The sequence below is a fragment of the Dunckerocampus dactyliophorus genome, chromosome 6 (assembly GCF_027744805.1).
Source record: "Dunckerocampus dactyliophorus isolate RoL2022-P2 chromosome 6, RoL_Ddac_1.1, whole genome shotgun sequence".
Classification (NCBI taxonomy): Eukaryota; Metazoa; Chordata; class Actinopteri; order Syngnathiformes; family Syngnathidae; genus Dunckerocampus; species Dunckerocampus dactyliophorus.
The window spans coordinates 27,877,097-27,900,847 of NC_072824.1; the positions used below are offsets into that span (position 1 = coordinate 27,877,097).

The window sequence follows — 23,751 nt, forward strand, 5'->3', positions numbered from 1 at the left end:
AGCAAAAATGACATCCAAAGATTTTTATTATAGGTCTTTATTTTTTATGGGGAACCACAGGTACTTTAAAAGGTTATACAGCGCTGTACGCTTGGGAGAAGTATTACTCTCGTCTTCTCCCGTTAAATACTATTTATTTAAATGTCCTATAATCTTATAATGATACAATAAAAGCTTGTGTAGCTGGTCCTGCAGTTTTTCTGATATGCCGTTATCATTTTTGTTGGGACTGTTATTTCCTTGTATTTGTTTTTTTTCCAAAAAGGAAAATAAAAGTTATGATCAAAAACCATACGACAGGCAGAAACTGCCAGGCTGTACTCCTGTACAACTCCCCATCCACTCACACAACAGAGAGAAAGAGAGAGAGAAAGGAGAAGGGAGGGAGTAGAGATCAAATGTTCATGTTCTTGAAGGCTGGTCCATCATGGAAATAGATCTCAATACATAGTGAGCTACAGAGAAGCGCGAGTGTTGTTTTGCACGTTCTGCAACCACTCTCCCGCTGTCCATCCGCCACTTAAAAAGCTCACTTCCATAGCTGTGTGCTGAGAGTCTGGCTGGGTCCAGGCGAGGCTTCCCAGCCACCCATCGCTGACGAGGGCTGACCGAAGGCCATGTGTCCGGCTGCACCGTTTAGATGCAACCCTGACATCTGCTGGCTCATCTGAGGGTGGCAGGCACATCACAATCAACACAGGTACAATAAAAAACACGCACTTCAACTACAACCATCAGCCTACAGTATCTCCTAAACCGACAGCTTAACTGCGCATACTCACACTAACCTGTGACAGGTAAGCAGTCCTAATGTTTAAAATGGCTTCTTTCTATCACTGTTACTTTTTGGCTTTTCTCAATGGCACACTAAACTCCATTTACAACATCATGTCTACCCTCTATTGGTCACAATTTCCACTGTAGCTTGAGAAGCACTCGAGAAATCCCAAGGCTGCCAAGTCAAGCCACTCCGTGTACGGTAGATCCCCACTTTTCAAATGGCAAAAAACGTGAGTAACTGACATGCCCATAAAAATGTCTAAGTAGACAGTGTGCTTCCCTCCCCCAACAAACAATTTATCACACACTTCTTAAAAGCATTTCAAGTACAAAATGTTTAGGTACTCACCACTAATGAATGATACTGTATGACGATCAATTAACAAATGGAATCGGAGTCACGTTGTAGCCAGTCGCAACACACAACTATGGCGCGTTCAAGGACCGCCGAACAAAGTGCAAAATCTCAATGATCGATGAAAAACATCAGCAGTGAACCATGGTACATGTATGCTGCACATTTGACCTGTATTTTCACATATCTATAAATTATTAGTGAGTTATGGTTAATGAGATGTGTTTTCTGCTGGAAAAAAACAGCATATTTCCTGAGAAAAAAAAGAATAATTTTGACCAAAAATCCACTAATTTGCGGGCTGTGAAGCTCAATTGTAAATGTGTGGGGATCCACTCCACAGTAAACGCTTTTGTATACTACTTCATTGTAAACTGACTAGAAATATGCTGTTATCATCTAAAAGTGTGTGAATGAACGGCCCAAATGCATATAACATGTTCAGAATATCCGTAATAGTTGACACAAGGCTTCTGAAATTCAAATGGAGCAAAAATACCAACTTAAGATGGTATCTTGAAGGACTGTGGTGATTTCACTGGGCTAGAGTAGTGATACCTGGGTCATGTTCCACTGAGCTTGTTGACCAGGCTGGATGGCGTACATGCCCTGAGCAGGCACCATGCCTGCAGGCATCGCACCATGTGGCGCCATCATTCTGGGGGCCATGCCCATCACGCCGCTTGCAGGGGCATTTCCCATGAAGCCGTTGGGCACTGTCATCCCAACCATCATTCCCGGACTGGGCCCCATCATGGCGGCCCCGCTCTGTGCCATCATGGCACCCATGACGGTTGTAGGCGGCATGGCTGTGCCCATGCCAGGGAAAGCCTGATAACCAGCAGTTGTCTGGACGGGAAACTGCATCTGAGAGGGGCCCATGAACATGCTGGCTGGGAGGAGGAGGCGGCATGGAAAAGAAAAGACATAATAATGTTAATGTACTGTGACGTACAGGGTGTTCATGTTTAGGGTGTTCATGTTTAGGGTGCACAAAGTCCTGAATCGTCACCTCTTTTTGCCTCTGGTGCAAAAAAACTTAAAAGACGTATAAATACATCTTTGGGAGCAAGCGTACAGGTTTACAAAAACGTATAAATACGCCTATGGTATTGAATGGGTTAAAATGATTAAAACAGCTTGTAAAAAAGTTTGTCGACTCCTGTTTTGCGAATCCTAATTTTTATGATTAGCTCAAGAGGGGGCAAAATGTCTCTTTTGCTCATAAAGGTTGCTGAGCATTGTTCTATCTGAATAACTTCGGTGTAACCTAAGAAAACCACATAGCTCAGCTTGGTGCATGACAGGTGGATGACGAACAACACGCACACATGAATGCATGCAGCACAGCCCAATGTACACATATGAATGTAATAGTAGGGGCAACCTTTCTCTTACCAGCAGGAGCCTGCTGCGACATGTTGTTGGTTCCATACAATGACAAAATGGAATCCTTGGACAGTGGCTTCTTTGCACTGTCTTCCGTCTTAGTTGCGTTGCTGCTGCTGCTGTCACTAAACAGATCAAGGTCACCCTGTGCAGATCCTGACACAGCTCCACCTAGTGCTGCTGCTGGGGTTTGTGTGGGAGTTCCTGTCACGGTGCTGGAGCTCGCCTACAAGGAGGAAGACCATCACTCTAACCACCATCAATGCCGAGGGTGAACTGACGGAGTATCAAGGCCTCCAGTTACATAATCCACAAACTGAGGACAAGGATGTGTGAATAAATGTGGGGTCATTTCTATTTCAGAATGTTGTATGCAAAGTGTGGACAGTTCATGAGCTTCTTGGCTCTACCTGAGGAAACAGAGCTGCCGGCGTGGTTGAGGGTAGGGGGTTGGACACCATAGGACCGAATATATCCAGGTCGTTATTGTTCTGGCTGGTGCTGGTGACACCATTGTTGCTTGGTGCAGCTGCCGGTGCGTCTACCACAGAACAACAAGAAAACTGTTTTACCGTTTGAGAACAAGCAAACAAGTTGAACACCACTTGCAGTAATTAGAGTTGGGCATCGAGTCTTGAACATCGGTGGGAACCACGCCGAACTATCCGATACTCCCGGGATCTTTCAAATGTTTTTATTTCAATTCAGAGTTTTGATGATGAAGAAATAGTCGCAAACACCGACGAAGAAGAAGTCGCCAAGCACCAGCAAAGAAGCAACAGTTAAAAAGTTTGGCAACTCGGTGCAACATTTGCAACACAATATACACCTGATTAGTGTTCACACATTCATGGTGTACAAATAACAGTTACCTCTTCTTTGATGCGCTACGTCGGGACTTCCTCTAAGATATCAGAATTCAGGAAGTCAAACAATAAATGACATCTGTCTCATGCCAATGTAACCAAGGGTTTCAGGATGCCAGCTGATGTGGAAGTTGTGTGTAAATAAAGGACGGGAGGACGGATGGTTTAATACTTCAAATAGCCCAGTGAGAAATTCATAGTCCCTTGGATAAGAAGTTAATATCATTAAACAATTCATAGAAGTTCAGACATTTCATCTGTGGTTAGCACCCTCATTTAAACCGTGCAAACATTTATGACCCTGCCTCTTAAAAGCATCGTATCAACAATTTTTAGAGACCGGGATCAAAATGAGGAATCGGAATCTGAACCGGAATCGTTCCAGTTCTAACAATGCCCAACCCCAACAGTAATTCCTCGTTTATCGGGGTTAACTAGCTGCAGATTCGACTGTGAAATAAGTCAATTTTAGGGAAGTAGGATCACTTCTTTATAAATACAATCTTTTCGCTGTTATGGTACAGAAATCGTGTTTATGATCTTCTCAATACGGTTTTTACCAAACATTATATTAGGGCTCTCTGGACATGAAAAACACCCCAAAACTGTTCACTCATGCTTCAACTATCTGCTTTCCCATACAAACAGCGAGTGGCACCAAAACGCAAAGATCTTTCTCAACTGCTTTGGCTCATCTATTCAAACAGACCGGACTTTCTCAACAAAACAGCAAAATAACTTGGATGCTTCAGCACAACATCGATGCTTACCTGCAAAACCTCATACGGTATCTCTCCCAAAACAGTTCACTCGTGTCAAAACTAAATTCCTTTCCCATTTAAATTGCAGCGATCCCTTGGCATTGTGTGAGCACTGCAAGTCAAAATGTTTAGATGTTTTGTCACTACGGCAGAGGACCATTGAAATATCCCTCATGTCCACCTCCAGGAAATTGTGCTAAATGTAGGTTAGCTGTGGTAGGTGTACGCTACCTGTACTTAGGCATTGAGACATGCACTAAGACATTTGCAATTTGATGAAATGAATGCAGAGAGAAATTCAATTCTGTTGTGACCAGCTGCCAAGCGGTCTGGAGGTTTGTCCGTGTTATATTGAGAATGGAATTTCTCTTTGAAGAAATGAGCCACACCAGTGGAGAAAAACTAATTCATATATGCTTGAAAAAAACGTGATAGGGTGAAGCTGCAAAATTTGAACCGCGATGTGGCGAGGGACAACTGTATAGATTTCGGAAAGTCACGTTCATAAAACAACAAAAATCAAATGGAACTTCAAGGATAACCCTATCGACAACCGAGACACACAGATTTGTGAAGAAGCAGGATAATTTTTAAAAATCATTGACCACAAGACAACAATAGAAACCAACATTTTCTCTTTCTAAAGAGTGAAAATTCTCCCACAAGACGCACGAATCCCATTTAAAAACACAAAGCATTAAGACAATAAGGTCTGCTGCTTGAGTGAATTCAAAGTGACCCCGTCTTGTTTGCCACATTGAAACACTTCACAAAATAAAGTTACAAGTCAGCAACAAGTGTAAGCATCAGAGACCTGAGTCAGCAACTTCAACTTCCTGCAAAAAATATCTTCTCTGATTCACTGGTACAACATTTCTGGTGCAGGATATAACTTCATACAAGCAACAGCTTCCATTGCAACTGCTGGCTGGCTTGTATTGGCAGGGATATACAGAGCATAAAGTAATCTGCACAATACTCTAGTGTCTTTATAAACAGGGTTGTGCGTTTCCCTAAGGGTGCCCAAACACAGAAATACACACACACACAGAGTAAGAGAGAGAGAGTGAGACACACACACACACACACACACACACACACTCCAGTGACGATGATCAGAACACTGATGATGTTTCCTGGCCATCATGTACTGTAAGTGTTTGCTGGTTTTAAAAGATAATGTACACATCATTGTACATCCAATATCTTACTATAATGATGAACACACGCATCACAATGTGCAACCAAGCCACTTGTGGTAGCTTTTTCAGGTTTCTGAATGGCCAACATGTGCATGACAGTGGGTGCATGTGTTTTAATTGGACAGACATTTTTTCCCCCAACTCCACTGGTGTGGATAGATTTTATTTGTATTTTTTTTAACCACTAGAGTTGGGGAAAAGAACCGTTTTGGAAATATCAGCATTAGTGCAGACGTGGCCTTGATGTTGAGAAGCAGAGTTACGATGTATGGGCGAGCTACACAGACAGTCCCATGATAATGTGTTTATGAGTGAAGGTTAAGGGGTAGCACCAAATGTAAAAAAAAAACAACAAACAAACACTGCACTCCATGGTGTCACAAACGAGACAACGCACCATAAAGAAACCAACACTCGTCATATTAAGTCATCTGTCACAACTGTTATTGCCATACTTTGTAGTGGTGTAAAACTCTGTTTCCACTGTCAAAGGTTGTGAACAGCATTTGATGGAATACTAAGCAAAAAAAACAATCTTCACTTGTGCGAGACAACAAAAATTTGTAGAACACAAAATGTGTCTTTCTTGTTAATGCCAGATGTCCGCCACAGTTGATGTTTATGTTTAGTGTGTCCTATTCCTCTTATTTGTTTAATTCATTGTTACGTCATACTATTTACGTAGCAGACAGAGTTATCAGCATCAGTGTTTACAGTTTCAAACTGTATGTTGTTAACTGCCCCACTGGGTAGAAAAATGTCATTGTTTCTAATATTTAGTCCCCAATATTAAGGAAAACCTCTCAGGATGACACAAAATACAATAAAAACTCAACAGCTCCTTAAAATGAGCCTCACTGTCCTGGTAAAGGCACAGTTTTCAACATCTTATGTAAGTAGTGTGATTAGATGGTGCAAAAATAGTGAAGTGGTAGATGACTGCAGTGCATATTGCCACATTGATAATCCACACTCATATTATGATATTCAGGCTTAAGTCTCACACGCTTAAACACACATAATGATGCGCCATTTTACAAGCAATTCATCACAGTCGCCATTGAAAAGGAGCACCATGGATACTCACCAAGTCCTAGTAGGTTCACAGAAGGTTCTGATGTCTTAACTGGGCTGATTTTGGGGACTGGCTTAGACTCTTCATTTTTCTTATTATAAAAGTGAACAGAGTTGATTAGTAGGGGTAACGCGTCACTGATGAAAGCTGAGGAGATGTTTGTGTATGAATGTGTACCTTGGTGTAAGATGACACCTTGCTGCCTCGCTCTGTCTCCTTCTTATTGCACTCTTTAGGCTGAGGAAATAAACACAGGTCAAATTAATCCAGAAAAGAGAGGTGAAGAATTGCAAAGGTACAAAAACAGAAAGGAAACCTACACTGCCTCCATTGGTCACATTCTTACTGTAGTATTTCTTCTTCTCGTATTTATCCCTGATGAAGAATTCAACTGCTCTGAGGTCGGAATTAAGGCAAAATCAGTAAACACACACACTGGCTGTTACACAATCAAATGAGGTTCAATACAAAAGCACTTTGCTGGGTATATAAGTTAGTAGTGTGCCCATCACAATTTCCTGGCGGATTATCGATTGAGTGTTGCTGAAGAGACAAGCTGCGGAAATGAATGAACGTACCTCCTGCAGCCATTGCCCCTGTCCTTTATTTACACCAGACTTCATCAGGAGGCACCCCGAAACCCTCGGTTACAGTAGCTTTGCTCTTTTCACTGCTCATAGGCGCTAACAGAGGGCTGCTGCTTGGCTCTTTCCTTCGGCTAGCTTTAGCCTTAAGTAGATGTTTACACTTGCACGCATTTTGCTTCCGCATTGTCCCGCAATTTGCTGTAGCAAAGCATGTCATTTATAGATGGCACGCATGAAAAGCGTGAGGACGAGATTGCACACAGTTTGCATTCTGTTTACGCACAATTTACGCACTTGGCACGCAATTTGTGACTGGAAAATGGTGCGCATTGGCCATGTTCCAGCACAACTTATTTTACACCCAAGTCAAGTACTGTTTACGTGCACTGTAGTACACGACATTAGTACGCACTACACGCATTATTCCCGCATGGGGATGCATTCTCACCACCACTTCCCGCATCCTACTACTGCACATCTGTTTAATACCAATTTACTACATTGGCACGCAGACCTTTGCTGGGTAGTTAAGATCAGTTTCATATGTAAGGATCGGCCGATACCCAAAAATAAAGGAAATCAATGCTGATCAATATGCTTAGTATAAATGCATAGCAACATACTGAAAGGTCTTAATAACGATTATCGTCAGCTGCCCTTGGATTCTACAGGTGTACCTAATGTTGTGGCCAGTGGGTTTATAAACTGAATGCCACTTTGGGGTATCTGCAGACAGTGAAGGATACTGGTCTGTTTGAGGTCTTCGGAAGTTTTCTGGAAGGTTGGCTTCATAACGTTGCCTGGCCTTGGTGTTTCCCATCTCCTGTATACTCTAAGAAAAAGAGAACACAGATGAGGAAAGACATTTAAGCATACACAAATACACTGCCTGGCCACAAACAGGTCAACACTTTGGGACTAGGATTGCTGTAGTTGGTCAGCTCGAGATTCAGCTAAGTCATGTGACCAAAGAACCTGAATATACTGAGTGACCAGGTTATTCCATCAATGGATTTTTCCCTCCTTCCTTCCTGGCATAGCTATATTTCAAGATGACAACGTCAGGATTCATCGTGCTCAAATTATAACAGTTCGGCCACCACGTAGTCCAGACGTGAACTCCCACTGGCAGAGGGGTGCACGGTGACTGTAATGTGGCTAGATCACCATGGTAACTTCGACTGGGACCAGGTTATCTAGTGAATTATTTTTTGGACTCGTCCACTTCGAGACTTGTTTCTTCAAGCACATTTTTACATGCTATAAGAGCGAGGTCCCGCAATGGTGTGGTTCCCTGTTTACCCATTGAAGTAAAGAAGCTGTATCACGGCTGCAGAGCCGGAGCTAAGACCAAAGCAAAGAGGCTAGCAAGGAAGTGGCGATTCAAGCCTTCGGTACCTTCTATTATCATGGGAAACATGAATTCACTACTGAACAAGATTGAGCTGGCTGCGCTGACAAAGACCGTTAGAATTTCAGGGTTGTGATGTGTCAGCCGTGAACGTATCGGCTCCAAGAGCCGGCTCTTTGAACGACAGGAGCGGGTTTGCATCGTTGGGAGCCGAGTAGTTTTTCCTCGTCTTTTTTTCTGTTAAAGGCAAATGTCATTGGTCAAGATGTTTTACGTGGATGTGCACAGAGCACAAAGCCAACAACCGGACTTGACAAAGTAAACTGCTACCCACCGTCGTGGTACCGTTTCAACACTGTTTGGGGAACATAGGTTTTGCTGAGGTGCATCATGACCACAAAGCCCAAGTATGCTGAGCCACTTTTGCAGTACAGACCACTGGAAACGTCTCTGAGCAATGATTCCATCAATACAAGTCATCAATACCAGTACCCGCCTTAAAACAATTTGGGCCGCAACAAATAGATTTAGAGATCCCTGTTCACCCTCGCTCATAAACACATGATCATGCACATGGTCTGCCAGAAAGGAAGAAAATGGAGGAGGAGTCAATTTAGCGGCTTTGTTGCGCAACAGAGAGTAATCAGAACCCCCTAGATACCCTTGTTCAAAAAACAACAAATACGGAGAAGAGACGTATGGCTTTTAGTAACTGACATGAAAGCACAGAAGGCTCTTCTCAACGAGCAGTAAGTGCTGCAGTGGCATGAATACAAGATCTGGGGAGAAATGAATGCAACTCCGGACGTATGTCAATTATGTGACATTGCAGAAGCTTGTGGAAAACTATGCCACAGCGAATGTGTCCTGTAATCAAAGCTAAAGCTGGTCAACCAAATATTAACAATGTGTGACGTTTTTTTTCTGGTCCGGCAGAATACCGTCTACATTACCACTTCACTAAGCACTGAGTTAACACCATTATACAAACAATACTAAACAACATCAATCAAATCAGAGACATTTATGGTCAGGTGTGTGTTTTAAGTGTTTGTGTGCATTGTGGAGCAACAATATCCTCAATGGTAATTCAACCTTATATGGGAAGTATGAGCTAGTTATTAAGTAAATACAACACTATGATTCAAGTGTACAGCACTTTACCGCGTTCTTGCATTGCATTGTGGGAGTTGCAGTACCCTTACATGAAAATAATAAACTATAAGGGAGAACACTAAGAGAAATGGTGTAGTTTTTTGTAAAGAAACACTACCTGAATTTGATCTGAGGTCCATTGGTCCAAGTTTACCGATTTCACTCGGGATATGTGCACACCGAGGTTCCTGTGGATGCCTGCACACCGGATGCAGATAAATACTCCCAGGTTCCAGGAAGCCCACCTCGGACCTGAGGGAAAACATGACCGGACGGTGGATCAGACCACGCTGAAGTAAAACTATATCTCCATTCTTTTTAGAACACGATAAAAGGCGACTGGCCTTCAGTATTAGCAGACCGACGACAAAAAGTCACTGTAAATTAAAGGGGTTAGCTTACCAGTTAGCCACTTAGTTTAGCTTTAGGGGACGTGGTGTCAGCTGACTAAAGAAGCTAGTTCCACACATTGGAGTTCGCTTGTTTAGCTAATACAGATGCTACAATGGCTTTTAAGATGTACAGGAGAATGGAGGCAAAAGGCCACTTTCGCGGGGGAAATTGTTTAAAATAAACCATTTTAGACCGTTTAAATATAGCACCTTTCGCCTCACAGTCGGCACAGTACTTGTTGTCTTCCTCTCGGAGCATTTTGGACAGGATGGCCTGGTGCTGCTCATTCAGTTTCTGGGCCTTCTCTCTCTCCGAGCGGGTCGTCATGATCGCTTCTTCACTTCAACTTGTGGAATTAAAAAATAACTACTATAATCCGTCGATGGTCAAGAAAAGTTCCCAATAAAAGACCATAATCGGGAAAGCGAACGCCTCCGACTGGTATGAAAACACCCGGAACCGGAATCGCTTCTCCGCCCACAGGAATTCGCGAGATGACGCGGCGACCACACAGGATTGGACGACCGCGATGACGTCACGTGACGCACGAAGTTTCTTCACGATTGTTTCGGGGAAAAAAAAAACTGTTGAAACAAGTTCACTTGTCCTAACTTAGTTGACGTAAACGTGGCCGAATTCAGCAAAAGTATTTAATAGTTTGAACAAGAAATGTAATGAACATCAGCATAACAACACGGAAAAGAAAAACACAGGTATTAGGAAAATGGTTTCATAAAGTTAATTTTAAGCACATAATTACAAAAGCAACATGCGAGTACAAAAAGGTTCAATACATCAGTCTATTGAACACAAACATGAAAAACTACAAGCACAGCAGTCGTCACCTTAGACATTTCATTAGGTACACCAGCACTACACAAACTTTTATCTTTGTAGATAGTTTTTCCTGATTAGTTGCTTTCTTTAGCTCCAAAATATTAGCCCATCTCAGCACGATGCAGTGCAGTTGCATAAAAAAACTGGTAATAAATAACTGAATAGCCTATATTTTTTTGTAGAAAATTACATTTTTTTTAAACACATCATATATTGGAGCTTTTTAGATTGTTCAGATGTACCACCTGTGTGTAGGTGTTTGGGCCTATGAGTGCAGTATTCACAGCACTTCATTATTTCCACATTTTATATTACAGCCTTAGTCCAAAATGGAATAAAATGCAAACGTTTAAAAAAAAGAAAAATCATGTCATTATGAAGTGTTGTGTGCAGATTTTTTAGGAAAAAACTGCTACATAAGAAACCATTGACAAAATAAGGTGCTGTGAATACTTTCCGGGTGCCCTGTATACTGTATGTAGGACTGCATCCAATCACTGTTAATTTTCACCAAAGCATACACAGATATGAAAAAGACACCAAAATGCACGGCTGCTTCAGAAAAAGGTTTCCAGGCGGATCTTGAAGTTGTTCTCCTGATGTCTCACAGCAATACCATGGCGGAGGAGAACCTCAATGTATGGTGGCCAAAAAGTGGAGTCTATTGTCACGTAAGGGTCATGTGGCGTCTTCAGGAACTTATTCATAAGAAGCTGAAGGAGGCAGAGACAGTGGTTAAAAGGTTACTTCAAGTATGATGCCCCATCCTCATTATATTTCACCGTACAGAATTTGGCAAAAATAGCGTTATAAAGCTCTATAAAACTTGATTTCTCTGGATGACGCTACATTATTGTGATGTAACATGTACATTGTGTCTGTGGGCTTCAGAATAGTCTTTTACTTTGGAACTTGTGACCCTATTACTTTCATTAGATTGTAATGCAGAAGTGCAAGTACAGTGGTGTGAAAAAGTGTTTGCCCCCTTCCTTTTTTTTTTTCCTTGCATGTTTGTCACTTCATCAAATTTAAATATTAATCAATGACAACACAAGTGAACACAAAATGCAGTTTTTAAATAAAATTATTAAGGAAGAAAAAAAATTCAAACCTACATGGCCCTGTGTGAAAGTGATTGCCCCATGTTAAAACATAACTTAACTGTTGTTTATCACACCCAGGCCAGATTACTGCCACACTTGTTCTCAATCAGGAAATCGCCTAAAAAGGACCTGCCTGACAAAGTGAAGTACACCAAAAGATCCTCAAAAGCTAGACATCATGCCGAGATCTAACGGAATGCAGTAACCTATGAGAAAGGAAGTAACTGAGATCTATCAGTGTGGAAAAGGTTAAAAAGACATTTATAAAGCTTTGGGACTCCAGACAACCACAGTGAGAGCCATTATCCACAAATGGCCAAAACATGGAACAGTAGTGAACCTTCCCAGGAGTGGTCGGCCAACCAAAATGACCCCAAGAGCGCAGCGACGACTCATCCGAGAGGCCACAGAAGACCCCACAACAACATCCAAAGAACTGCAGGCCTCACTTGCCTCAGTTAAGGTCAGTGTTCATGACTCCACCATAAAGACACTGGGCAAAAACGGCCCGCATGGTTCCAAGTTCCAAGACCAAAACTACAGCTGAACAAAAAGAACATTAAGGCTCGTGTCAATTTTGCCAGAAAACATCTTGATGATCCTCAAGACTTTTGAGAAAATACTCTGTGGTCTGGCGAGACAAAAGTTTTACTTTTTGGAAGGTGTGTGTCCCATTACATCTGGTAAAAGTAACGCCGCATTTCATCATACCAAGAGTAAAATATGGTGGCGGTAGTGTGATGGTCTGGTCGGTTTTGCTGCTTCAGGACCTGGAAGACTTGCTGTGATAAATGGAACCATGAATTCTGCTATAAATGGGGGCACGTCCCACTATTTGAGAAGCGCTGACTTGCGATAAAACTCACCTCTAGAATTTCGCTGAGTGTAATCAAGTCCTTGTTCGATTCGTCTGGGGTATTCTAAAAATAAAATCAATCATGTTGAGCATAGTGGATTAGAAACAGCAGATATGTTGCATGTGTCTAAGCTACAACAACATCGTTATAACCCCAAACAGTTCAAAGCACCTTCTTCTTTTTTGCACTGTGGTCACTGCGAGGAGGAGGAACATGTTTTTCTAGAATTTCTCCCATAGACTCTATTAGCCTTTCCTGGTAGACTTTAATTTTCTGGATCTTGTCCTTGGTGTCCTGCAGCACACTAGAATGCAGATCAACACACACACACACACGCACAAAATTTTAATTTTCAGAAATGCCAAAGAATATGAAGCCCATCTCCAAGAAAGTGTATGCCTGCGTGATCAATAAAATAGCTTACAACATTTTACTCTGACAATTGGTGACCCCATAAAAATTGTCCCAGGATCTCCTAGGTTTAGGAGAGGTTGCTCTATACATAAATGTTTGTACATTACACACAATACTGTATATAAGAGCAAAAGATACTTTACATTTGTTTAATTGCTGGGTTTCACGTGACGTCACATCCGGTTGTTTGCCTCAAATGAGGGGGCAAACGCGTGTAATTGTAATTAGAAGTTATGTAAAATCACAGCAAAACTTTTGCAAACAAGCACCATTCTCAAATGTGGAATCCGTTCAAATATGAATTTTGGAAAACCCTATTACTACGCTAGTCCATCATAACGGGAAAAACATTAGGAAACAACCTAAAACGCAGAGAAGCCACCTTTCTCCACGTTTGCCTCGTACCCCGCAACCCTAATGAGGATAAGCGGCATAGAAAATGGATGGATGGATGGATTCATCTACTGTAAATGCTCCGACTGTATAGGTGCTCAGTTATTCAACAGCATGTATACACATGAGTACTAACTCATGTGTTGCAAGAAAACAAAGTGGAAAAGTAACATATAAAAGATGGGAAAAGTCTGCAACACGAATTGGAATTTGTGAAGCGATTGCGTTGTTGACACATGCCTGAATCCGCTAGGGCCTCCACGGACCTCGGCCAGCCTCAGCTGTCCCTGTCGCCCTATGACGATCGCCTTGTTCACCTGAACTCAAGAGCAGAACAGTGAAAACATTGCAGCGAAACGAAGAAAGACACATACAAGAATGTATTCATGCAGACCGATTTGGCGTAAGAACGCAAATAGACGTGTTAGAAGCGGAATATAAGCTTTCACTGGTGTTCGATCATCTTGTTTTCAATTATTTTATGTCTTCGTGCATCACACCATGTACACTCACAATTGGAGCAAACAATTTCAACGACAGGCACCGTTATTCGCTTTAATCACCAAAATACTGCACAACCATACTGAATGTATATGTGGCCGTGGCTCACGCTTGCGATGCAAACTGCCTCTAGGTCACGTGCTTGAAACCCAGCAATACGTCTGTGAGCAATCCAGTATTTAGGTCTTAAACCTGGATTGTGTCACAAGTGAACAATGGCAATTGAAGAGAGAAGGAGAGGGCTCTGGAGCTGAATCTGCTCTAATAATTACAACACTCACTCTTATAGTAAATGTTGATCTGAAGTTGGAGAACATTGATGTAAAGTTAGCAGGAGGGTTGGGGGCATTTTTATGGGCGTATCAACTACTCGCCATTTGTTGGTGGTCCCAGGTAGTAACCCCCACGAAATGCGGGGATCTACCGTATTACTAACTTAGCCTGTATATTAAACTAGCCTTTGGCGTAACACACTCACCTGTGCTCTGATATTTTCTCACTTTGTTCTTGCATGAGTTTACCATGATCAGTGACAGCATTTAGCACCTGTCGCTTCTCCTCCAGCCACTTCTGCTCCCTGACCGACACACAACATCAAATACTAAAATAAGTACACACAGCGAAATGCATGAAGGGAGACTAATGAATGCACTCGGGGGAAAAAAAAAACACATACAGTTTTTTAGTTTCTCTCAATTTGTCTCTCTTTGCTTCAGCGCAAGCGAGAACCATCTCAAGTTCAGAGCACAGCTTGAGCATCTGTGGAAAACACAGTGGATGCAGAATTGTTGAACATGAATTGAATTTAATATAAGCAGCACCTTTTTTTTTTAACTTGTTCACATACCTCTTCTTTTCCAGCTTTCAGTAAAACTTCAGAGTTTTGTGCTAGCACTGCATAGAGCAAATGCAGAAAATCAAAATGCAATTCCAACAGCTTTCAGGATTGACATTATCTCTGCCAGATATCGTTTGGATTTGTTGACCAGATTAACCAAAAGCTAAACTCTCAATTTGTACAAAACTTGGTAAAGGGGTCGCACGTGTACCAGTTCAGAACCCATAGATGTTGGCAGGGATCTGGATAAAAGTGTAAATGCAGGAATTATTTAAAGTGTTTTAGGTCACTCTGCATCATATCCCTGCCCAATGATGAAATCGGCCCCTTTGCGCCTACGAGCATGCAGTCTGTTAGCTCTAGCACTACTTTAGCGCTTGCAAAACGACTTCATGAAACTTTGTGGAGGGGTGGCACGTGGGCTAAACAAGGCCCGATTACATTTTGCACACCATGCCGTCAATGGAAGAGTCTACTTCTTTAGTTCCAGTTTGGCCTTGGTGAATATCCTGCAGATTTGACTATTCTAATCATCATTAGATTTATTACAGTAGAACCTTGATTATAGTATATTAATTAATCCGTCCCAGGAGGTCTGACTCTAACCAAAACAGACGTTAATTTCCCTCATAAGAAATAATGTAAATCCAATTCATCCGTTCCAGAAAGCCAAAAATGTTCATACAAAACACGCGTTTGTTTGACATGCAGAAAACGCATATAAAAACATGAATGAACATTTAAGATAACATTTACCTTCATTGAAGGTGTGTTGCTGGTAAAGACACGATGTGGCAGCGAGAGCAACACGAACACCACATTCATGTTTTGTCATGAGTTATTTCTTGAATTCAACACTTTCTCACACCAGTAACCCGAAATTGAGCCAAATAAGTTGCAAGTGCCCGCATTTTGATAAAGGTGAGAAACACTACTGATGTTTATATTATTTAAAGACCTAAATCGAGACTCACTTGAAAACTAGTTAGCGCAAGAATGCAGTGCGTGCCTCGAGTGCGCAACGGATGAATAGTGTGTGTGTCGGGTCAGCTACATTGCTTAGTTAATGTCTTTTTATCATTAAAGAATAATATTAAAAGCACTGACAAGTGATGCTGCTTTACCATTTACACAGTTCATCCTAAAATGTCATAAATGTGTGTATCTATCAATTATGTATCCCTGTAGGTTAGAATGTCAGCATTATTACTTACGTCGAGGTTCCGCCGTCTGCCACTGCTCCAGTTCAGCTTGTGTTGCTAACAGCCAATTCACTGACTTGAGAATATACATTTCACATTAATATGCACATACAAATACATCCTTTGACCTGAGGTGACATTTAAACATGTTCAAAGTAATCACATGTACTTGACGAGAATATGAACCAGTTTTGTGGATGGGCTGTTCACCTGCTAACCATAGAGTGCTGGACAAGACGCTCAAAGGCAATGCAGTCCGGTACCCTTGTACACGCTAATAAGATCTACTACACAAATTCTGTCTTGACAAAAACAATACTTTATCATGCTGTCAAAGCGGTATTAAAACAAATGTGTTTACGTTTGTTATTGTGGTTTATGGTAGTTTGCAACAGTGGAGAATTTCTAATACTTTGACCCTTGGGCTTGATAGATTTCCTCCAGCAGTTCATGTGATGCTGTCTCACCTGTTCTTGGGGATTTTCACTGAAGTCTGGCTCACATAGTATAATCTCATTCTGAAGCTGAAACAAAAGCATGTGGTTAGCATCCAAAGAACTGCAGCAAAATAAAGCAATCAAATTATCGTTGGGACCCAAATATGTACCTTTTCTAGCAGTGCAAACTGCTGCTCACACATGCTCATCAGTTCCTCCTGAGCAGCTTCTGACAGCTCAGATTTGGCGTGAATTTCGTCCTGCATTCACAGGAATGGTGGGTGTGGTAAGCAGGATGTCACTGATTACAACACTTGGCACATACACTCATCAAACCTTTAAGACCAGTTGAAAAATTGCAAGAATTTACATTTTGCACTTTAAGCTCAAACACTGTTGGAGCCTAAAGATCCGCACTGTGGCCTAGTTAGCATGTTGGCCACACAGTCAGGAGATCGGGAAGATCTGGGGTTTGAATCTCCGTTGGTCATCTCTGTGTGGAGTTTGTTCTCACCGTGCGTGCGTGGGTTTTCTCCGGGTACTCCGGTTTCCTCCCACATTCCAAAACCATGCATGTTAGGTTAATTGGCAACTCTAAATTGTCCAGTAGCAGTAGCAACATTATTAGTAGTAGTAGCAGTTACAATAGTAGTAGTACTCCGTCCAAGTGGCGTTGTCTTCTATGACTTCCGCTGCTGTCACCCACAAAAAGCCTTTTCGGCCCATTATCCTCACTGATAAGTGGTGTACATCTGGAAATGCTCTCGTTAAAACCTTTAAACACATGCAATAGTTTAGTGGGTGTTTGGGTTCTTTTCTTTTTTAATTCATCACATGACATGATTCAATCAAGCCTCTTTCCTACTCGTCCTGTTCTTCTTTGCAACAAAGTATCCATAAAAATAACTTCTGACGGCGAATGTGGGGTAATGCAGTCGCGCTGTACGATGTCGTTTGACTCTTCTTGTGTTTATCGAAACAATGAGGAGTTCAGTGCTTACCATAACCGACGAAACGATGTTTTTTATTCACTTCATTCGCCACAACAGACGCTTTTCTTCGTTTTCCTCTTTTCCAAAATGGCGCCAAAGTCAATGACGTCACTACGGCGACTGCGCAGATCCTTAAAGAGCGCCAACACTGCGCGCGCTTGCGCAGTCTGTTTTAAACGACGTTGAAGCGGTAATCCTTAAACCGAACCTGCTTGTTCTCTACATATATAGACATAAATATAACTTTAATGTCTTACTACTATAAGTTCATGTGAACTTTGACTTATATGCATGGTTAAACATGCTACTTAAACTCATAGCTAAACTAAAACGACCCGCCAGAATATTTCACTCACTTCTTAAAATATAGTGTAATTACCCAATTACAATATCTTAGATTATTTATATATTAAAATACATAAATCCAAAGTTTTGCTTTTGCAATCCAAAGTACAATACGCGATTTGCTATGCAGTGGGCGTGCACTACCGCAATTTACCAGCAGGTGTCTCTGTTTCCTAGTCAACAGCACAGTAGCGTAACTTGTTTTGATCTCTTTACCCATTTTAACGCTCTCATGTGTATTAATGAAGTCCACTGTGATTATTAGTTGTCCATAGGGGGAGGGAAAATGATGAACAAGCCGAGGTGATCCTATAGTAAATCTGCACTCCAGACAAACGTGCTGACATTGAACGTATGTGGCTTATGCATAATGAATTCCATATTGCTGATGCATTACTAGATATACTGTTTTCAACTAAATAGGCAATATAGTGTGCACTGCCATGTGCAAGCTAAACACATATATCATCTTTACAGAATGCCCCTAGTTCATTTATCTAGCTGAAGAATATATTTCATGTTAGAGTGTGGTATTTATCATCACATAACTTCTTCACGTGCAAATACTGTATCACTTAGACACACCAACTTCACTTCCACTAGAGTCTACTGTGTTATTATAAATATCTTGTTCTTATTATTATACACAAGTGCATTCAAATGTGTTCGGGGTTAAGAGAGCGAGTGTGTTTAGACATTCGACGTTGCAATGTAACAATATTGCCAGCGTGTTCAGTGCGAATTGTTTCACTCGACTCGAACCGAGTTGACTTCCCCTTTTCAAGCTTCCTGAAAAAACCTGGCTATACATTATTTGAATGATCAACTAGAATTTGATTAATATGCAAATTTGCCACCAAAGCGTTCCATGTGAGCCTTCAGCAAAGCCTAATTAATCAACAGTTAAAGGAAATTAATACATACATCAATTCTGTCAGAAACATGCTTAGCTCAATCGCCCGTAAAATTGAAGTTTGAAGTATTAACTGGCTCTGCAGGAAGGCTATGATTAAAACTCTGCATTCCCACTCCATTTAGAGATATAGAGTGACTTAACTGCAGGCAAATATCGTTCAGTCGTTCATGGGCCCGTTTTTAACAACAACAACAGTAATCGCATTATCCAGTGGGAGGAAATTGTTATAATAATAATAATAATAATAATAATAATAATAATAATAATAATGCTGTCATTAACAGTAAACTCTTTCTTTTTTTTGAAGAGTCACATAATTCCTTCATTCTAGCACTGTCGCTAGACCAGTGGGTGAAAAAATGCATTTTGCTTTGCACCTGAGACTGTTTTCCACAAGGTGCAAATAATCAAATCAAAGAGAAGCGGTGGGGAGGCCAAGGGGAGGACTGTACTATTGTTTCAGTAGGGACTCATGCATCAAACTTCAATTTTCCGGACGATTGAAGTAGTGATTTTTCCACCTCCCCCCCACCCCAACTTGAAGTGAAATACTGAAATACATTTAAGACCTCCAGATTAATTACCATGAAGTGGTCCCACAGACTGTAATATTACTTATCATGGGGCCGCCTGACAAGTCCTCATAAAATAAACAAGTGAAAACCATAAACTTGGGCTGCCTTAACACCCCCTTCACGAATATGCCTGATTCAGGACGACACACCTTGAATAGAATAGAACGGAACACAATCTATTGGGGTTCAGCAGGACTCCTATATTAGGTAACACCGACACAATTACTTTATTGACTAGACTTCATTATTTTACTTTTAATGTACTGCATCATACTGAGCAATTACACACATTTTGCTTGTGTTCTGTATTACGTTATGTTATGTTATGTTATGTTATGTTATGTTATGTTTTGTTATGTTATGTTATGTTATGTTATGTTATGTTATGTTATGTTATGTTATGTTATGTTATGTTATGTTATCTTATGTTATGTTATCTTATGTTATCTTATGTTATCTTATAATGTTATATTATACATAGCACTGTAGCATCGCTATCTGATTTATGACTGTCCAAAACAGTGCTCATCTGTAGTGTTAATAAAAATACAGTACACGTAAGATAATGTCAATTGTAGAAGAAATGGAAATCATTCACGCAATAAAAGAGTTATCTCTGTCACAATACCGAAACGTTTTGAAATGTTCATATCTTTGTGGGAGGGGGTTTCCCCAATATATATAGTACATAATTTAATTTAACCCCCTGTATTCCCGGAGTGAATTGGGGTAGGCCCAGGACAGGAGTACTAGTACCCCCACTGCCTCGTAGGACAAAATGGTAGAAAAAACCTTTTTACAGTTTGCAGGTGTGCCTAATGCTGTGGCCATAGGATTAATTGGGTTTTAATTGGGACTTGAGGATGTCCAATGGCCATACAGTCCTATATTGAAGTTTTCAGATGGGGGGACAATATAAGCAGTATAAAAGAAGCCCCAAAGAGACAGGCCTGTTTATCATTTGTTTGACCAAAGCGGGTTAAACGGGAGGCAAGCCTTTTCAGTTGCCGTTCTTGACACTTCTCTTTTTCTCCCATCACCATGTTTTCAGCTTCATTAAACTCCTGAAAGACAAAAGAAATAAAGAAGCAAAAGGCGATGTGAAGAAAACAAACAAAAGGCTCCCTAAGCAGACTTTGGCATCAATGCCACACCGTCTCAACTCTTTATGAGCTGCCTACTTAACATTTAAAAAACTTTCCCCCCAAAATTTCTTGTTTAGAAACCCTTCTTGGACAGAAGTCAAACATATTATCCCACACAAAAAAGGCCACTTTCATTGTAATTCATTGACTTGTTGGAAACGGCAGGCAAAGAAAAGGGGCAGACAGATGCCCTCGTGAAGGGGGGGGTCTTTGTTCACACTCACTTCAACTGTTTAAAGGGAGGCTTAACGCAATCCATCAAATTGTCTGAAATTGTGAGGAAATTTCCAAAACCATATGGCCTCCAAACGTTTGTGTCCTTTTTGTGCGGCGGGACACACTTGTCTCAGTATTGCAGGCAGCGGGGGGGCCGGCCCTGCGCCTTTGTGGCTTGTCCCATCGGGGAACGCTGCTCATTTGTCCACACGTTTCATGCTTTATGCTGAAAATGACACAAAAAGGCTCCATAAAAGGCCCCAAAACTTTGTGTTTTCTCGGCATCCTCGTCTTTATTCGCCGGGGCCAGATTTGTGCTTCTCACATAAATTTTTGGCTCCGAATGGGGAAACACGTCTGCGGGTCAAAATGCCACGATACGCATTTAGGACGTGAAAGGAGATGGGAGACAATCCTCCTATACAGAAAAGGACACAAATAGTTGAGCATCGTAAGTCTAAATAGACTTAAGAATGAAGAATTACACCGTAAAGGAAATATTCAGAAAAAAAGCCATTTTATTCCCATTCTTGCCTATGTACATTGCAGTTTGTGCATGAATCGGTTTTCAAATCCTGATTTGAAGAAAAAGGCACTTACAGGTGTACAAAACATAAGAAAGAAAAGTTAGCCTTCAAATCACCGCAATAACAAACACGTTGCTTTCTCGTGTGGAGAAAAAAGTCCTGCAATCTTCATGATGTTTTTAAATTAAATCCAAATAAATACATCACAACTCAAATCATGCATTTTCATGCAAAAAATATGAGAACCTTTCAAAAAAAGAAGGGGGTAGTCTTTCAAATGATAAGAACATTCTAGTCATGATCAATTCAGTGTGATTTTGACCGTATTGCTTTGATTGCAAAGTTGTTTGTTTTGTTACATGATGACTGTCTTCTTGTTGTGTGTTCATGCTGCGCTATGTGTGTGTGTGTGTGTGTGTGTGTGCGCGCGCGCGCACGTCCGTATAAAAGTAGAATTACATTTTGGTACATATTGTGAAAAGTGGTACACAATATCAGCAGTAAGTTACACAAGTCCTCGACGGCGTTTTATGCTCATGATGTCTTTTTCGTTTGGTTTGGTGCGTCCAGTGCAGCCCCGCGCAGAGCCATCAGTCATCCACGTCAATCTCCACGTCCTCGTCCTCCGAGCACTCTTTACTCGTTGTGTGGTCTGAGAAAGGGGACAGCGGGGATCTCCTCAGTTTCTGGCCGAGATCGAGCTCCTGCTGGCCGCCCCGCGTGGGGGACTCGGGCCGCGGATGGCCCAGCGTGCCGTTGGCGCATTTCTCCAGGTCGGCCAGCTTGGCCAGCTTGTCCAAGGGGACCTGGCCGATGGCCTTGGCCGACTCCACGTCCGCCTTCATCTCCTCCAGGTCCCGCTTTAGCTTGGCCCTCCGGTTCTGGAACCACGTGATGACCTGCGCGTTGGTTAGGCCGAGCTGCTGGGCGATCTGGTCCCGGTCCGCCGGGGACAAGTACTTCTGGTACAGGAAGCGCTTTTCCAGCTCGTAGATTTGATGGTTGGTGAAGGCCGTGCGGGACTTCCGGCGCTTCTTCGGGGTGGTCCTCTGGCCGAACAGGGTCATCCCGTCCCGGCCTGCAGCGGAGGAGGACAGACAAGGTTTAATCCTTGAGAGTGCAAGTGAATTATGTTGAAGACCACAGACCCTCACTGTGCAGTATATATAGCACGTGATTGCGCAGATATCCGATACAAAAACGTATTAATTTAATTCAATTCGAATGTAGTAAAAAAAAAAACAGGGTTGATTTCAAACTAATAGGCCGATAAAAGGCTCGGGAAGCTTTTGCACTTCCTGATTAGCTCGATATTCAACTTTTTTTGCAAATTTCTGAGACAGCCTAATGAGTTTTATAATTTAAAATGATGACTAAACTGATCAACATTTATAAAATATCGTGAAGAGTTGAAGCACGTGAACTTCTATGGCCTTTTCTAATGTGATGAGCCGTACCTGCAGAAATGTCCAATATTTGGACTCATAATCTTAACCGGATGCCGTCCTAACCACAATAATACGTGCATTAAGTTAATAACACATCTTTTCAAACTGCTATCGTTGATTTGTAAAAGTAAGCCCACACATTTCCTTTTCTTTATTATTTTTTTGTCGCCGCATACCTTCTGCCGCCTGCAGCACGCTCACTTCCAGGCCCTTGAATGTCTTGCTGGCGAGCTCCTCCAGGGCGCACAGAGGCGAGGTCTGGGTGAGCAGAGCCCGGCTTGACAGGGGGAGGCTGGAGGCGCGGTGTTTCTCCGTGGAGGAAATGAGATGCGCCGTGCCACAAATGGTGTAACTTCTCTTCACAGACGGTTTGTTGAGGATGTCCTCTATGCTGAAGGGGGTCAGCGGCTTGTTGGAGTTGGCGGGGGGCGGCAAGTGGTCCAGCGGGCTTCGCCTCCTGTTCTCCCCCGCATCGCATTTGGCCACCTCTTTAGATGTCATCATTTGGTGCGGAGATTGACTCGTTTGTGGAAATAAAAAAATAAAATCAGCGTGAGGCTATGAAGGCGAGGTGGGGGGGTGAAAAAGTCACATAACAGAGGAAGATGGAAAATCTTATTCCAAAGGTGTGGATCCTCTGGAGCAAGATCCGCGCAGGCAGGAGCTTCCTTGGAAATGGCGAGCAGCAAACACTTGGCGATTACTAACAAGTTAGCATCGACTGCCAGCTAATCAATTATTTCCACTGGCACTTTCGCCCTCTTCCCTTTCACTCTTTGACTATGTTGCAGTCCAGTGCGGAGCTTTTTGCAACTGGGGGGGTGTCCCGTTAATTAGGACGCATGGATGGAAGGAGGAGGAGCCCGGCGGAATTATCATGCCTTGTTCTCATATCATCTTTGCTCTCATTTAGTCGTGTGGTGACTTACCAGAATAGCTTTGTGAACTAAATGAGGAGACAGAGATGAAAAAAAAAACAGGGAGGGAGGGTACGGGGAGGGGGGCACAAGGGAGAGAGGGAGAGAAATGCCAATCCGCGGCCCATTGAAGTCTTTTTACGCATAAAAGTTCACTTGACATCACTTTGCTTT

At 42.0% G+C, this 23,751-nt stretch overlaps 3 protein-coding genes across 3 annotated transcripts; all 3 read right to left on the reverse strand.

The window, feature by feature from the left end:
- On the reverse strand, positions 1-10,404 carry LOC129182305 (stromal membrane-associated protein 1-like). The gene is made up of 10 exons (XM_054778250.1): positions 10,124-10,404; positions 9,640-9,773; positions 7,762-7,847; positions 6,749-6,824; positions 6,606-6,665; positions 6,441-6,519; positions 2,935-3,065; positions 2,534-2,750; positions 1,694-2,028; positions 1-667 (listed from the first exon to the last, which is right to left on the reverse strand). The coding sequence occupies exons 1-10, from the start codon at positions 10,239-10,241 to the stop codon at positions 530-532; spliced, it is 1,374 nt and encodes a 457-aa protein (XP_054634225.1). The 5' UTR covers positions 10,242-10,404; the 3' UTR covers positions 1-529.
- A 173-nt stretch (positions 10,405-10,577) lies between these two features.
- Positions 10,578-17,581, reverse strand: cenpk (centromere protein K). The gene is made up of 10 exons (XM_054779079.1): positions 17,498-17,581; positions 16,667-16,756; positions 16,527-16,583; positions 16,072-16,135; positions 14,867-14,913; positions 14,696-14,778; positions 14,498-14,596; positions 12,883-13,015; positions 12,721-12,774; positions 10,578-11,464 (listed from the first exon to the last, which is right to left on the reverse strand). The coding sequence occupies exons 1-10, from the start codon at positions 17,498-17,500 to the stop codon at positions 11,309-11,311; spliced, it is 786 nt and encodes a 261-aa protein (XP_054635054.1). The 5' UTR covers positions 17,501-17,581; the 3' UTR covers positions 10,578-11,308.
- Positions 17,582-21,344: 3,763 nt separating this feature from the next.
- Positions 21,345-23,452, reverse strand: lbx1b (ladybird homeobox 1b). Its single transcript, XM_054779516.1, has 2 exons — positions 22,837-23,452; positions 21,345-22,290 (listed from the first exon to the last, which is right to left on the reverse strand). The coding sequence occupies exons 1-2, from the start codon at positions 23,162-23,164 to the stop codon at positions 21,803-21,805; spliced, it is 816 nt and encodes a 271-aa protein (XP_054635491.1). The 5' UTR covers positions 23,165-23,452; the 3' UTR covers positions 21,345-21,802.
- Between the last annotated feature and the right edge of the window lie 299 nt (positions 23,453-23,751).

Coding starts and splice junctions, on each gene's coding strand:
- LOC129182305 (XM_054778250.1), bottom strand. CDS start 10,241: ATGACGACCCGCTCGGAGAGAGAGAAGGCCCAGAAACTGAATGAGCAG. Junction 9,774..10,123: donor TGCCGACTGTGAGGCGAAAG/GTGCTATATTTA, acceptor GTTTTCCCTCAG/GTCCGAGGTGGGCTTCCTGG. Junction 7,848..9,639: donor GGACCTCAGATCAAATTCAG/GTAGTGTTTCTT, acceptor TCTTTTTCTTAG/AGTATACAGGAGATGGGAAA.
- cenpk (XM_054779079.1), bottom strand. Junction 16,136..16,526: donor GTGAAAATCCCCAAGAACAG/GTGAGACAGCAT, acceptor TATATTCTCAAG/TCAGTGAATTGGCTGTTAGC. Junction 14,779..14,866: donor TGAAAGCTGGAAAAGAAGAG/GTATGTGAACAA, acceptor TGTTTTCCACAG/ATGCTCAAGCTGTGCTCTGA.
- lbx1b (XM_054779516.1), bottom strand. CDS start 23,164: ATGATGACATCTAAAGAGGTGGCCAAATGCGATGCGGGGGAGAACAGG. Junction 22,291..22,836: donor CGTGCTGCAGGCGGCAGAAG/GTATGCGGCGAC, acceptor CCTCCGCTGCAG/GCCGGGACGGGATGACCCTG.